The sequence below is a fragment of the Humulus lupulus genome, chromosome 9 (genome assembly GCF_963169125.1).
Source record: "Humulus lupulus chromosome 9, drHumLupu1.1, whole genome shotgun sequence".
Classification (NCBI taxonomy): Eukaryota; Viridiplantae; Streptophyta; class Magnoliopsida; order Rosales; family Cannabaceae; genus Humulus; species Humulus lupulus.
Window position 1 is genome coordinate 110,566,508 of NC_084801.1, and position 13,349 is coordinate 110,579,856.

At 38.0% G+C, this 13,349-nt stretch overlaps 1 protein-coding gene across 1 annotated transcript; it reads right to left on the reverse strand.

The window, feature by feature from the left end:
- Nucleotides 1-3,011: 3,011 nt before the first annotated feature.
- LOC133799933 (uncharacterized) lies at nt 3,012-11,962 on the reverse strand. Its single transcript, XM_062237921.1, has 3 exons — nt 11,830-11,962; nt 3,548-3,607; nt 3,012-3,436 (listed from the first exon to the last, which is right to left on the reverse strand). Exons 1-3 carry the CDS (start codon nt 11,960-11,962, stop codon nt 3,012-3,014), a joined length of 618 nt encoding a protein of 205 aa, XP_062093905.1.
- Nucleotides 11,963-13,349: the final 1,387 nt, after the last annotated feature.

Below are 13,349 nucleotides of genomic sequence, written 5' to 3' on the forward strand. Positions count from 1 at the left end.
CTAAGGGATTCAACCGGGACTAAGACTGAATTGAAGCTAGGAATTGGGGGTTAGCTTAGAAGTAGCTTGGGGAATTGGTTCTGCAGTGAAGGTAAAAGCTAGGGCTCAGGAGACTGATCGTGCTCAAGGGACATTTCTCGTAATCGAAGCGGTTGGAAATTAAAGGTAAGAAAACTGCACCCGGTTGTGGATTCATAATGGGACTAAGAGTTCCCTATTTTGTATGCCTTATAGAGGATGGTATTATGCCATCTAAATGGTAGACAAACGGCCTAAGAGTGTCGATTTTTACATTAGCGCATATGGCACGGCTTGGCCACTGGTAGCTGAGGACAGCATATTATGCACTGAGCTCGGTTTTAGTGGGCCGGAGTTAGTGGGGTAAACAGAGGATGCGACCTAAGGGTGTCGACCCTAATTTTCGTGTAATGTGGTTGTTGTGGTTGACTGTTGAATATGATATGCTGATTGGCTAATTGTTAGCTTATGAATTCATGCTTATGTCTGTGAGTTATATGTTTATTAGGGATTGCTAAATGTTTAAACGTGCTTAATGGGTTTATGATTATTTTCAGTACTCGTGTTGCGATATTAAGTTTTCTTGCTAGGCCTTGGCTCATGGGTGCTTCGTGGTGCAGGTAAAGGCAAAGGAAAGCTTGATCCACCCTGATTTAGAGAGCTTTGGGAGCATAATGTACTTGAATAACTGCTCAGCCGCCACGATTGAGGGGAGACAGGGACAGAAGAACCATAAACATCTGTTTTGCCTTTAGAATGGCTAGTGGTTGTCTGTACACTGGAAATTTTGTAAAAAAGACTTTTAAATGTTGTTTCTTTTGGGATCCCATGTATAAAATGTTTAATTGTATGAAAAGTATCTTTTGAGACCAAAACCTTTTAACCCTAGTGCGTTAATGACGTTAGCAAACACGTTTTTAACTAAATGACTTGATTAGCAAGTCCTGCACCTTTATAAGTACACAGTGTAGCGGTCTTGGCTATCCAGGGCGTTACAATTTCTTTTAATAATAATTATGTTATTATTTAAAGAAATGGTTCCCATGTTTGTAAGAGAAATCTAGAGGATGGTCTATATGTGATAAGATCTAAAATGCCTTCACTACGCAATACTGAATTATTCAAATCTGAACAATCAAAGCCTAAACGACAAAGAGTAACTCAGGCTGATATGTGTGTTTGGCACCTACGAATAGGTCATATTAACCTAGATAGGATTCAAAGACTAGTTAAAGACGGACCACTAAGTGAGTTAAAGGTCGGAACTATATTGGTTGGAAAAATTTGTTTAGAGGGATAAATGATCAAACGACCTTTCTTCTCTAAAGGTGTTAGAGCCAAAGAACCTGTCGAGTTGATACGAACCACGCCAATAAATGTGACGAAACCCGAACCAAATCTAGAAAAACAACCCAAGAACACTCGAATTGGGAATGGAAAACCACGACCCAATGCTTAGCAAAGCACGAACCTTGGTATGGTGAAGACGCCACAAACGGGAATGGATTATCCGTTTGATAAGTCAGATTTGAATGCCACAACGAATCCCCTTGAGAAGTTCGAAAGTTTCTTCAAGAACTCAAGAAGAAAACTCACAATGTTTTTCATTAACCAAAATTATCTGAATTCCAAGTTGTCCACAAGGCCTAATATAGCCGAAAATTACAAAGAGAGTTTATAGACAAATAAAAACCCTAAAATACCCATAATGATAAAGCCCAAAACGACATGTCTTTGACTCCAACAAAGACTCTAATAAAACATGAAAATATAGTTCAAACTAAAACAAATAATTAAAGGAATCAAGCTCTTAAACTGAATCAACTTTGATGAGCAGCACAAGCCTTTGTTCACCCTCAGTAGTGAACTCGACCTCTTCCTTTTGTAGAATTCTCCGGACTAAGTTGTTAATCTCTTCTTTGAATTTCCTAGCTCGCGCCCTCGTCACCGGACCAACTGGAACTTGAATTGGATCGTTAGTCTTGATGTCCTCATCATTCCCCCCCTCTTGAGAAGGATTTGTCCTCAAATCGTCACCTACGTCAAAAGGACTCAGATCAGTAACATTGAAAGTAGCACTAACATTGTATTCACCTGGTAAATCTAGTCGGTAGGCATTGTCATTGATCCGTTCTAGCACTTGAAATGGACCATCTCCTCGAGGTAGCAACTTGGAACGTCTTTGTGCTGGAAATCTTTCTTTTCTCATGTGCAACCACACCCAATCACCGAGCTCAAAAACCTGCTTGTGACATCCCTTGTTAGCTTGCGTGATGTATTCCTCTGTCCTCCTCTCTATGTTGAGTCGTGCCCTCTCATGGAATTGCATCACAAATTCTGCATTCTTCTTGCCATCTAAATTCACATGCTCAAAACAGGTAAAGGTGATAAATCCAAAGGAGTTAAAGGGTTAAAACCATAAACAATTTCAAATGGTGAAAACTTAGTAGCAGAATGCATGGAACGATTATAAGCAAACTCAACATGTGGTAGGCAATCCTCCCAAGTCTTAATGTTCTTACTAATGATAGCCCTCAACAAAGTGGATAAAGTTCTATTAACTACTTCTGTTTGACCATCAGTTTAAGGATGACAAGTAGTAGAAAACAACAGTTTCGTTCCTAGTTTACCCCACAACGTCTTCCAAAAGTAACTCAAGAACTTAGCATCCCGATCTGACACAATTGTCCTAGGCATACCATGTAATCTCACAATCTTCCTAAAGAACAAATCTGCAACATTAGAAGCATCATCAGTTTTATGATAAGGTAAAAGGGAGACATCTTAGAAAACCGGTCTACAACCACAAAGATTGAATCCCTCCCATGCTTCCTAGGTAAACCCAAAACAAAATCCATCGAAATATCAACCCAAGGTGAACTAGGAATAGGTAGTGGTGTGTAAAGACCATTTGGTTGGACTCTCGATTTAGCCTGCCTACAAGTGACACACCTACCACAAATTCGCTCAACATCTCATTTCATGTGTGGCCATTAGAATTGCTCCTGTAACATAGCTAGAGTCGTAGCGACTCCAAAATGTCCCATCAACCCTCCACCGTGGGACTCCCGAACTAACAAATCTCTCAGTGAACAATTAGGTACACACAACCGATGCTCCCTAAACAAGAAACCCCCATGCCTATAAAACATTCCCTCAGCAGATTTTTCACAAGCACCATAAATCTCCCCAAAGTCGTGGTCAACATGATAAAGTTCCTTAATGTGCTCAAAACCAAGTAATTTAGCATCAAGAGTAGAGATTAAGGCATACCTGCGTGAAAGTGCATCAGGAACCACACTCTCCTTACCTTGTTTATACCGAATGACATAGGGAAACATCTCAATGTACTCAACCCATCGTGCATGTCTCTTGTTCAGTTTATGTTGTCCTTTCAAATGTTTCAAAGATTCATGATCTGTATGAATCACAAACTCCTTCGGCAACAAATAGTGCTACCATGTCTCTAAAGCTCGAACCAATGCGTACAACTCTTTGTCATAAGTGTGGTAGTTAAGTGCAGCCTCACTTAGCTTCTCACTAAAGTACGCAAGTGGTCTCCCATCCTGCATAAGAACAACGCCAATACCTATACCAGAAGCATCACATTCAACTTCAAACGTGTTAGAAAAGTTAGGAAAATCAAGTAAAGGAGCGTGAGTAATCTTGTGTTTAATAAGTTGAAATGCCTCCTTTTGTGCTTCACCCCATTTGAATGCAATGTTCTTCTTGATAACTTCGATAAGTGGTGCGGCGATGGTGCTAAAATCATTTACAAACCTCCTGTAAAAGCTAGCAAGTCCATGAAAACTTCTAACATTACCTACACTGGAGGGGGTCGGCCACTCTTGGATGGCTTTGATCTTCTCTTCATCAACCTCAATACCTGTAGCACTCACAACAAAACCTAGGAAAACAAGCTTATCGGTGTAGAAAGTACATTTCTTGAGGTTAGCATATAATTTCTCTTTCCTAAGCACACCCAAAACCGAATGCAAATGTGAGGCATGATCATGCAAACTCTTGCTATAAATAAGAATATCATCAAAATACACAACAACGAAATTTCCAATGAAAGCACGCAAAACATGATTCATTAAGCACATGAAAGTGCTAGGTGCGTTAGTTGATCCAAAAGGCATGACTAACCACTCATACAATCCATGTTTAGTTTTAAACGCTGTCTTCCATTCATCTCCTTCTTTCATTCATATTTGATGATACCCAATTTTAAGATCAATCTTAGAATACACACAAGAACCATGCAACTCATCCAACATATCATCTAAACGGGGAATGGGGTGTCGATATTTTACCGTTATGTTGTTGATGGCTCGACAGTCAACACACATTCTCCATGTCCCATCCTTCTTGGGAACTAGAATCACTGGAATAGCACAAGGACTCATGCTTTCTCTCACGTGCCCTTTCTCCATCAATTCTTCAACTTGCCTTTGAAGTTCCTTCATCTCCTCTGGATTGCTCCTGTATGCTGGTCAGTTTGGGATAGAAGCACTAGGAAAAAAATAAATTTGATGCTCAATCCCTCGGATGGGTGGTAAACCATGTGGTACCTCCTCGGGAAACACATCCTCAAACTCCTGCAAAATAGAAACAACAACACTAGGCAGCGAAGAATCAAGTTGGTTAGTGTTTAAAAGAGCCTCCTTGTACATGAGTACAATCATCGACCGTTTTGCAATCAATGCTCGCTTAACCTCACTTGTTTTTGCATAAAAATTTCTTTGTTTTCTCTCTGATTTTCCCTCCTTGGCCGAACTCTTTTCTCTCTCACTTGATTCGACCCTGCTCTCTGTTTGTCTCTCTTTTCCCTCACTCTCATTCATCTTTTCACTCTCTTTCTTTTGCTCACTCAAATTTTTTGATCACTCAATTTTTGCAACCTCACTTGATCTTCATATACTTGTTTTGGTGTCAACGGAGCTAGAGTGATTGTCCGTTGAAGGAACGTGAACGAGTACTTGTTGGTGAAGCCATCATGCTTCACCTGCCGATCAAATGGCCAAGATCTTCCTAGAAGGAGATGTCCAACATGCATTGGAACCACATCGCACAATACTTCATCCTCGTATTTTCCAATTCAAAATGATACAACAACCTGCTTTGTAACCCTTACTTCACCACTATCATTCAACCATTGCAACTTGTATGGACGAGGATGTCTAAGTGTTGTGAGCCCTAGCTTCTCAACCATGGAAGAACTAGCAGCATTAGTGCAACTACCACCATCAATAATAACACTACATACCTTGTCTTTCACATGACAACGAGTGTGAAAGATGTTCTCTCGCTGTACCTCTTCTTCCTCTTCTTGTGCTTGAAAATTTAAGGCTCATCGTGTGACTATCAAGAATCTCACCATATTCTACCCCAAACTCCTCACCAGCCATAGAAGCGTCCTCCAATGGTGGCATGTCATCAAGATCATCTTCATCTTCGAAATCTTTCTCCCCATTATCCCGAATTACCATAACTCGCTTGTTTGGGCATTGGCTAGCTATGTTCCCTCTCCCCTGACATTTGAAACACTTAATCTCACTAGAACGAGATGAAGAAGGGGCTATTTTACCTTGACAGGCTGTGGTTGTGGTGGTTGGTTTTTGCTCGGTTTTAGGCTTGTGAGTAAAAGGGTTTTCTTCTTTCTTTGGATAGTTCGACCGCCAAGGTGCTGCACTTGGATTTTGTGGGATTTGTCTCGGATTTGAACTTGTACTACCCCTCTTGAGCTGCCTCTCAAATTTCATTGCCGTATACACCAAATCTTCTCATTCCACATAATGGTGTAACTCAATTATATTAGCAAACTCTCGGTTCAACCCATTCAAAAACCTTGCCATTGTCGCCTCCCGATCTTCTTCCACATTGGCTCTAATCATAGCCATCTCCATCTCTTTGTAATACTCATCAACACTCTTGTAACCTTGACAAAGACCCTGCAGCTTAAGGTATAGATCCCGATAGTAATGAGCTAGTACAAAACGTCTCTTTATCACCCTCTTCATATCATCCCAAGTCTCAATAGAACGATCTCCATTTCGCCTCCTGTTGATGCACAACTGATCCATCCAAACAATAGCATAATCAGTAAATTCAATAGCTGCAAGTTTTAGCTTCTTCACGTCGGAGTAGTTGTGACAATCCAAAACCAACTCCATCTTCTTTTCCCACTCAAGGTATGCTTCGGGATCACTCTTCCCTTGAAATGCGGGGATTCTCATCTTGATATTTCCCAAATTATTATCGACCCAGTTCTTAGCTTCTCTATCTCGGCCATACCTCCTATGGTTACCCTCTGACATCCTATCAAACTCTTCATCTAAATCTTCCCCTTCAAACTCTCTTTCACCCGCAACATCCCGTTGTTGCACCCTGTTCCTCCATGCCCTCCATTGCGTTCCCTCTTCTACCCTATCCAACCTCTCATGTATTTGTTCACACTCCACCCTCATCATCCTTCGCATCTTCCCCATTAATGCTTGAATTTGTAGATTCGGAACCTCAGGTGGTGGAATCTCATTGCTTGCATTTTCTCTGGATTTTGTGCCCTGATGTTATCTGCAAAGTAAGGTTAGAACAATATGGAGAAGAGACCTCACCACACTCCCTCATGTGTTTCACTCGAACAATATTTTCACTCAAATCCACTCGTGTTTCACTCAATTTCGGCTTTTACCTTCAAATAAGCTCGCACCTCTGCCATTTTCCACTCGTATTCCTCTTTAAGCTCTTTCAAAACTAATCAAACAATAATATGGAGGATTCTAGTAGCAAATCAAACCACAACAAATCAAACAAATATAGCAAAAACTGATGATTTTTTATACACTTGCGTCAGGATTTGGCAAAAGAGCCTATAGGACATAAAGAACAAGATTAGAACAAAAAAATTTAAAAGAGGTTTCGAGACTTTTTTTTTTTTCTTCTTCTTCTTTCTATTAGTTTTTTTTTTTATTTTTTTATTTCTCAAATGCAGATACAAGAAACAAGAGAACCAGAATTTGTGGAACTAGAACAATTCGAAAACAAGAACAACTCGAATTTCACAAAAGAACAAGAGAAACTCAATGCCAATTCGGGTTTCACAAAAGAACAAGAGAAACTCAATGCAAATTCGGATTTCACAATAAGAACAAAAGAAACTCAATGCAAATTCGGATTGCACAATAAAAATAAGAGAATCTCAATGCAAATTCAGATTTCACAATAAGAACAAAAGAAACTCAATGCCAATTCGGGTTTCACAAAAGCACAATAGAAACTCAATGCAAATTTGGATTTCACAATAAGAACAAGAGAAACTCAATGCAAATTCAGATTGCACAATAAAAATAAGAGAAACTCAATACGAATTCAGATTTCACAATAAGAACCCTAATTCACGATTTCAGAAAAGAAAGCAAAAAAAATAGGGGGATTTTCAGAAACCCTAATTCAATTGCACAATTTGAACAAAGAAATGATAAGAAAACAAGGAAAAGGATAGCCCAAACCGTATGAACCTAGGCTCTGGTACCAACTGATACGAACCACGCCAACAAATGTGACGAAACCCGAACCAAATCTGGAAAAACAACCCAAGAACACTCGAATTTGGAATGGAAAATCGCGACCCAATGCTTAGCAAAGCACGAACCTTGGTATGGTGAAGATGCCACAGACGGGAATGGATTATCCGTTTGATAAGTCAGATTTGAACGCCACAAGGAATCCCCTTGATAAGTTCGAAAGTTTCTTCAAGAACTCAAGAAGAAAACTCACAATGTTTTTCGTTAACCAAAACTATTTGAATTCCAAGTTGTCCACAAGGCCTAATATAGCCAAAAATTACAAAGAGGGTTTTTAGACAAATAAAAACCCTAAAATACCCATAATGAAAAAGCCCAAAACGACATGTCTTTGACTCCAACAAAGACTCTAATAAAACATGAAAATATAGTTCAAACTAAAATAAATAATTAAAGGAATCAAGCTCCTAAACTGAATCAACTTTGATGAGCAGCACAAGCCTTTGTTCACCCTCAGTAGTGAACTCGACCTCTTCCTGTTGTAGAATTCTCCGGACTAAGTTGTTAAGCTCTTCTTTGAATCTCCTAGCTTGCGCCCTCGTCACCGGACCAACTGGAACTTGAATTGGATCATTAGTCTTGATGTCCTCACACAGACGTTTGTGGTCCAATGAATGTACAAGTTCGAGGTTGTGATATGTATTATGTCACCTTCATTGATGACTAATGATGTTACGATTACGTATAGCTAATGCAAAGGAAATTGGAAAGCTTTGAAAAGCTCAAAGAATTCTGAGCCGAAGCTAAAAACCAGTTAGGAAAAACCCTTAAAATTCTATGATCAAATCGAGACGGGGAATAACTGGACAAGGTATTCGAAGATTTCTTGATAGAGCTTGGAATTGTTTCACAGCTCACTACACCAGGTACTCTGCAACAAAATAATGTTGCAGAAAGGAGGAATAAGACTTTGCTGGACATGATGAGATCAATTTTCAGTTACTCATCGTTGCCCCTATCATTTTGGGGATATGTTTTACAAACAACTGCATACATCTTGAACCTAGTTCCGTCTAAGTCTGTAGATAAGACTCCCTCATAATTGTGGACAGGTCGCAAACCTACTATGAGGCATGTGCGTATATAGGAAGTTGAAATATGTTGGAACCTATATCTGAAATATGTTTATTTGTTTGATAGCCTACAGGCACTAGAGGAGGTTACTTCTATAGTCCGACAGAAAAGAAAATATTTGTATCAACAAATGCTACTTTTCTGGAAGAAGACTATATGAGGGAATTCAAACCTCGAAGTAAGGTTGTACTCGAAGAGTTACTCGGTGATAAAATCAAACCACAACAAACTTTAGAAGTTGGAACAGATCAAACCACAATTCCAAACCAGGATACTATAGTTGTCCGTCGTAGTAGGAGAGTTGTTAGACAACCTGTACTTTACGCTGGATTCGGAGAAGCACAAGTTGAAATATTTGTTGACAATGTTACGACCCGTTGACTTTCCATCAAGCGATGAATGTGTTGGGAAAACTTATTCAGGATCTTGTTTATATTCATGTAAATCGTATATTAAACATATTAAATATAAGAAAACTTAGAAAATGTTTCTAAAATTGAATCCATACAAAGATAATGATAAGAACACTTACATTATTGTGCAGTGGAATGATTGAGTCAATTCTTTAGTTTCTCTAACCCTTGTATCCTTTCTATCGCAGGGTATCACCAAGAAACTGAACTGTTCTTCAATTTTCTTCAAAGCCTTCCAAAGTATCCTTAGAATCACCTAGACTAGAGTGGGAACACATGAACACATAAGATACATACAAAGAGAAGAAGAATAGAAGAGAAAATTGAGGCTTAGAAAAAGACTTATGTTGTAGAGAGATTTTAAAACCCTAGAATATGAAAATTAGATTTTCAGATCGTCTTTTGATCATCTAAACACCCGTTTTCAACTCTCACTTAGCATTCCTTTTATAGGCTCAATTAAATTATTTATTTAATTAAAATAATCAATAAAATAATAGCGAATTATTTGTCGTAGGTTGAAATTCCCATGGGCCATAGGCCCATGAAATTTCCCTTTTATTTATAAGCTTCTTGGACTTAAAGTCAAGACCCGTATTATTTTCTATTGATTAATTAATTAAATAATTCTTTAAATCCTTTATCAAATTAAAATTTTATCATTTGAACCTTGATTCAAACTTATTTTTAATTTAGACACCAATATATCTTAATTAATAAATCTACCCTAATTTCTATTTTCTTCTCTAAATTACATAACTCTGTGAAACTATACAAAATTAGCCTGATCAACTTTGATAATTCTAATTGATAATTAAATCAATTAATTGAGACTATCTACATGATTTTATCCAAGGTACCATGGGGACCATGGGCCTATGAAATTAAGCTCCAATAAGTTATCATAAATCTAACAAAAAAATTACTAAATTATTAATTCCTCATGACTCCAATAAAGACTCAAAATTGTACTCTTGAATTCATAGAACACTCTATATGCAATATAGATACATTATTAATTATCCATTGTTACAATCATAATTATCACTCAATCCTCTATAGACCGTCTACAATGAGATGGGTATAAAATACCATTTTACCCATCATTGTATTTTACCCTTAAAACACTTAGTTCCTTATAAATGATATTTCAACAAACTAATATTAATTACTGAGATGAGATCTCTATCATTTAGCACCTTGAACCAAACTAAAAGGAAACCATCATTTTACTTCTTCATTAGAAGCTATAGATGTTCATATCTATGATTCACACTCCCACTCAATTATACTATCGAGTTCCCAAGATGTAAGTAAGGGCTAATCCGTAGGGTAAGCTAGTAACAAACAAGTCAAAGAACTCAAATAATACAATCAGTTAGAATACTAACCACTCAGAATTGAGATTGAGTTGACCTATAGTCAGTTATATGATATGACTAGAATAGATAATAACAATATGTTTACTTATCCTACTTATTGTCAATATCGGTCTAGTCCGATGAAACAAATACAACCAATCTTGTATACTTTGCTAATGTTATAGAAAGAACATAATACTGCGATGTGTAAGTAGATTATATCATAGATTGGCATGTCAGTGTAAATCCTGTGCGCTAATTAATCTTTGGACTAACTTATTTTGAGCGTAAAATCATATTTATATTCCACTGTGATTACGTCACAATAAATATGATTAGCTATATGCTCGGGATTTAATATAATTTTATATTTAACGAATAATCATGAAAATAAAACATGTGAGCAAAGTGATTGACAGAGTAAAAAAATGATTTATATTATTTTATTGATAATAAAATGAGATTACAAATAAATTGGGTTTTAATTAGGGCATAAAACTCCAACAAACTCCCACTTGCACTAATTTAAACTAATGCCTTAATTCTACTAAGCTCATTTCCTTGATATGCTTATAAAATGTTGCTTCTTGTAGTGCCTTTGTAAACAGATTTGCAAGATTGTCTTCAAATGCAATCTTCATAACCTTCACCTCTCCCCTGACCACATATTCTCGACTTATTGATACTTCCTTTCTATATGCTTACTCCTCTTGTGACTTTGAGCTTCTTTCAAGTTGGCTATCGCTCCTATGTGGTCACGAAACAGCACAAGCGGTTTATCCATATATGGAGTAACATCAAGATCTAAATAGAACTTCTTTAGCCACTTTAGACGAAACTATGTACTCAGCCTCCATGGTGGAATCTAAGATCAAAGACTGCTTTACGCTTCCCCATATCACAGCTCCACCCCCAATAGTAAACACCATTCGAGAAGTAGACTTCCTGTCATCAACATCAGTCTGAAAATCTGAATCAGTGTAGCCTACAGGGTTTAGTACACCACCCTTGTAGACTAACATATAATCCCTAGTCCGCCTTAAATACTTTAGAATATGCTTAATTGTATCCAATGTTCCGGTCCTGGGTTTGACTGATACCTGCTCCCTACTCCCACTGCATAGCAGATATCTGGGCTAGTACACAACATAGCATACATCACACTTCCAGCTGTAGATGTGTAAGGAACTTTTCTCATTGCATCTTCCTCTTAAGGAGTCTGGGGAGCCTGCTTCTTTGAAAGATGAATTCCATAGCGAGACGGTAGACGTCCTTTCTTGGAATTTGGCATTGAGAAACATTCAAGCACTTTTTCTATGTAAGCTACTTGAGATAGAGCTAAGAGTTTGTTCTTTCTATCCATAATGATCTAAATACCTATAACATTACTCACTTCACGCAAATCCTTTATCAAGAATTGAGTGTTCAACCAATTCTTCACATCTGACAATTTCTTAAGATTGTTTCCAATGTGTAAGATATCGTCTACAGAAAGAACCAAGAATACCATTGTTTTATTTGCCTTCAGTTGGTGAACACAAGGCTCATCAATATTTTGTTCAAAGCCATAGGTTTTAATTATTTCATCAAACCTAAGGTTCCAAAAACGAGAAGCTTGCTTAAGTCCATAAATGGACTAATTCAACTTGCAAACTTTTCCTTCTTGTTCAGGTACTTTAAATCCTTCTGGTTGTTCTATATAAATGACTTCGTCAAGCTTCCCATTAAGAAAAGCTGTCTTGACGTCCATTTGCTAGATCTCATAGTCGAGAGCGACTGCTATGGATAAGAGGATGCAAATGAAATTTAGCATGGCTACCAGACTAAAAGTTTCCGCATATTCCACACCTTCTCTTTGGGTATAACCTTTAGCCACTATTCGAGCTTTATAAGTTTAGATATTTCTCTCAACACCTTGTTTCTTCTTGTAGATCCACTTGCACCTAATGGCCCTAAAGTAACTAGGTTCTTCCACAAGATCCCGGATAGAATTTGAGTACATGGAATCCATTTTCTGTTTCATGGCTTCTAGCCATTGTTCCTTTTCAGGGCTAGCCATTGCCTGTTTGAAAGACAAGGGATCATCGTCACCAGTGTCAGCAACAACCATATTTGTTTCACCATCCGAACCATAGCAAACTGGGTTCCTAGAAACCTTCCCACTATGACGAGGCTCTGTGACTGTTTGCTCAAGAACAGTGGTACTTTCTTCATTTAAATTGACTTGCTTCGGTTGGACATGAAGAGTAGGAATTTCATTATCAACTTTCGTTCATTTCGATGGAACATTGGTTGGAGTCAATTCTTCAACCATCTCCTCTAAAATTACATTGTTGCGCGGTTTGAAGTTTTGGACATAGTCATTTTTTAGAAAAGTAGCATTCGGAGAAGTAAACACTTTCTTTTCTGAATGACTATATAAAATTCCACCGCGAGTGCCTTTAGGATTTCCAAGAAACATGCACATTTCAGTTCGCGGTTCTAGCTTTCCTTGCATTTTCCTCAGGACGTGGGTGGGACACCCGCAGATTCTATAGTGGCGTAAACTAGGTTCACGACCATTCCAGTGTTCTAAAGGTGTTTTGGGGATTGATTTGGATGGCACGAAATTCAGAATGTCATTCGCGATTTTAATTGCATCTCCCCAGAATGAAGTTGGTAGAGTTGAGTAACTAAGTATGCATCTAACCTTTTCCAATAAAGTTATGTTCTGGCGTTCCGCTACACCATTTTGTTGCAAAGTACTCGGGGCGGTAAGTTGTGATAAAATCCCAAGTTCAGTTAAACGATCTTGGAACTGCATATCCAAATATTCTCCACCCCTATCAGATCACAAGATCTTTAACATTTTACCTAATTGGTTCTGAGCCATAGTTAAGATATTTTGAAACTTTCAA